This window comes from Monopterus albus, unplaced genomic scaffold (genome assembly GCF_001952655.1).
Source record: "Monopterus albus unplaced genomic scaffold, M_albus_1.0 scaffold427.1, whole genome shotgun sequence".
Taxonomy (NCBI): domain Eukaryota; kingdom Metazoa; phylum Chordata; class Actinopteri; order Synbranchiformes; family Synbranchidae; genus Monopterus; species Monopterus albus.
Genome location: NW_018128307.1, coordinates 236,774 through 240,332, shown reverse-complemented (window position 1 = coordinate 240,332; position 3,559 = coordinate 236,774). Strand labels below are relative to the sequence as shown.

General features: G+C 47.3%; 1 protein-coding gene across 1 annotated transcript in view; it reads right to left on the bottom strand.

Moving 5' to 3' along the window:
- The window catches only part of vars2 (valyl-tRNA synthetase 2, mitochondrial), a 51,469-nt gene that overhangs the window by 22,752 nt on the left and 25,158 nt on the right, over window positions 1-3,559 (bottom strand). The window contains exon 14 of the mRNA XM_020586876.1: window positions 672-775. Within this exon, the coding sequence (XP_020442532.1) occupies window positions 672-775 (104 nt within the window). The remainder of the gene's footprint in view (window positions 1-671; window positions 776-3,559) is intronic.

The window sequence follows — 3,559 nt, the reverse complement described above, 5'->3', positions numbered from 1 at the left end:
ACTCTGTAAACCCGTTCCATCTCTATATCTTGATGAATTTTCAGTTTGTGCTTTAAAATCTCCTTCACCTTACACTCCGCTTCCGTCCAGCTTTCTCCAGCTGACTCCTTGATTCCCTCGAAGATCAGGTTTTTTTGCTTGGACTGTGCTTCCAATTGCTCCATTTTACACGCAATAGTTATTAGACTCTCTCGGGTTTTGTCGATGTCCCGACAAGTGTCTTTGGCAATTTTTTCCTGCACCCCCACGGCCACTTTAATCGCGTCAAGAGAAGAGAAGCAGTAAAGATGTCTGCTCTCGCTTGCAACCCGGAAACAAAGTCACCAATGATCTTCTCCCAGCCTCAGATAAAGGACTTGTCTCCATACCTGTCCTCTTAGACCTCAGTGCTGCTTTTCACACCATCTTACTGCAGAGACTTGAACATGTTATTGGGCAATCACAAATGATCCACTAGAATCACATCTGTGAGGAGACAGACGAATCAGCTGACAGGTGCTACTATTTTTCTGTGCATTTAAGTTTCCTTTTTAAAAATGATTGTACTGCATTTTGTAAATAAGCATCTAGCGACTGCTGAAACTTTGTATAGCCCAGGAGCGGACATACTGTACAACTCAACAAAGACAAAGTCAGAACAAGTCTGGTGTTGTTTGTGTGTGTTCCTCTACCTGCAAATGGATAAAGTCATAGCATGATCCTTCTTCCCTCTAAACAGCTTCTTCTCAACCAGGGCATCCACAATGCGCTGTCTGGCATCAAAACGCTTCACTCCCTTTAAAGTGACACATAACAATGTCAGCTTTGATAAAGACATAGATGCAAGAAAAAGAACCCTATTTCTGGCTTTTTCTGATTTTCTGCATTTAAGAGGTCATGAAATGTGATCTGTTCATACAGGAAAAAAAAAACAAATAACACACAAACACAAGCATGCACGCATGATAGCTCAGTGGGTAACGCCACTGACTTTGGTACAGAAAGTCGGGGGTTCGAACCCCAGTCAGTCAGGGCATGGTCAATATCCCGCCTGGGTCCTTAGGCAAGGCCCTTAATGCTATCTGCCTACCTCATCCATAATGAGAGTTGGAAAAATAAGAGTCACACCAGCTCGGACGTCGTCCGGGTCAACAAGGTTCGCGTCAGGTGTTGAGGAACCAGGGCAACCTGATGAGAAGTGGGCTACTGGAACAAAACATTCATGGAAAAGAGAGGAGAACAGGGAACTTTTGGAATGCTACTATACAAGCAACCCCAGCAAGAGGGGTTACATGCGGAGGATGTGGGGCCTATGGATACTTCGAAACCCAACATCTACACTAACATCGAAGCAACTAGTAGCTCAGTGCTATAACATCCGCAAGAAGCACCTGCTATCACAAGTGGAGATTGATGAGGTACAACACAAATGCTCCACAATTGGAGATTGGGTACCAAGCCCCAATAACAGGCCTGAATGAGCTTGATTCAAGGGTTGCTGACCTGAGACTGAAGATCATGAGCAAGATGGACACCTGTAACTCCCGTGGGTAGTTACCAAGACCAAGTGAGTCTCTGAAAGTCTACTAGATGATGTGAATGCAACACTAAGAGCAATCCCTACTATGACCATCACTGAGACCAACAAGCTCATATACACCACAGCAACCGGGATCCTTGAGATGCCTGGCTATAAGTTCAACAACGGCCATAAGGAGCAGTATCCTCCATGGAGAAGGAGGTTGGAGACCAAGATCAAACTACCGCCCAATAAATTGCCTCTGCACAACATGGAAGCTCCTGTCAGGCATAGCAGCCAAGATGAGCAGGCACATGGCTCAATACATGAGCAGCGCCCAGAAAGGAATTGGTAGTAACACCAGAGGAGCAAAGCACCAGCTACTGGTTGATAAAGTAGTCACTCAAGACTGCAAGACCTGGCATACCAACCTGTGCACTGCCTGGATTGACTACAAGAAAGCCTATGACTCAATGCCTCACACATGGATCCTGGAATGCTTGGAGCTGTACAAAATCGACAAGACTCTAAGACCCTTCATCAAGAACTCAATGGGAATGTGGAAAACAACCCTAGAGGCCAACTTCAAGCCGATTGCACAAGTCAACATCAAGTGCAGTATCTACCAAGGAGATGCTCTGTCCCCGCTGCTGTTCTGCATAGGCCTGAACCCCCTCAGCCAGATCAAAACCAAGAGTGGTTACGGATACTGACTACAGAATGGAGCAACCATCAGCCACCTCCTCTACATGAATGACATCAAGCTGTATGCCAGGAGTGAACGAGATATCGACTCACTGATCCACACCACTAGGATCTAGAGCCAGGACATCGGAATGTCATTTGGACTGGATAAGTGTGGCCGAATGGTAATGAAGAGAGGGAAGGTAGTCAGAACTGAGGGGACTGTACTACCAGAAGGCAACATAACAGATGTTGAGGACAGCTACAAGTACCTTGGGATCCCGCAGGCAAATGGGAACCATGAAGAGGCCGCAAGGAAAGCAGCAACTGCCAAGTACCTGGAGAGAGTAAGGCAAGTCCTGAGAAGTCAGCTGAATGGAAAGAACAAAGTCTGGGCAATTAACACCAACGTCCTGCCGGTCATCAGGTACCCCGCTGGCATAATAAGCTGGCCAAAGGAGGAGATAGAAGCCACTGACATCTATCACAAGACAAGGAAGCTCCTTGCACGGCAGGTTTCACCCCAAGTCCAGCATCCTGAGACTGTACACTAAGCGGAAGGAAGGAGGCTGAGGATTAGTGAGCGTCTGAGCCACTATGAGCCAGGATGAAACAACAAAGATCCATGAATATATCAGGAAGATGGCCCCGGGTGATGACATGCTTAGTGAATACCTCAGGCAGCAGAAACCAGAGGAACAAGGGAAGGAAGAGCAGGAACCCTCATGGAAGGACAAACCTCTGCACGGTATGTACCACCGTCAAACAGAAGAAGTGGCTGATATCGAAAAATCCTACCAGTGGCTGGACAAAGCTGGACTGAAAGACAGCACATAGGCACTAATCCTGGCAGCACAGGAACAGGCTCTAAGTACAAGATCAATACCATACCAGACAGGACCCCAGGTGCAGGCTGTAAAGATGCCCCTGAGACAATCCAGCACATAACAGCAGGGTGCAAGATGCTAGCAGGCAGGGCATACATGAAACGCCATAACCAAGTGGCTGGCATTGTGTACAGAATCATCTGTGCTGAGTACAGGCTGGAGGTCCCAAAGTCAAAATGGGATACACCCCCAAAGGTGGTTGAGAATGACCGAGCTAAGATCCTGTGGGACTTCCAGATACAAACTGACTGGTAATGGCCAACCAACCGGACATAGTAGTGGTGGACAAACAGAAGAAGAAGGCTGTAGTGATAGATGTAGCAATCCCAGGCGATAGCAACATCAGGAAGAAGGAACACGAGAAGCTCGAGAAATACCAAGGGCTGAAAGAAGAGCTAGAGAAGATGTGGAAGGTGAAGGCATAAGTGGTCCCTGTGGTAATAGGAATATTGGGGGCTGTGACCCCCAAACTGGGAGAGTGGCTCCAACA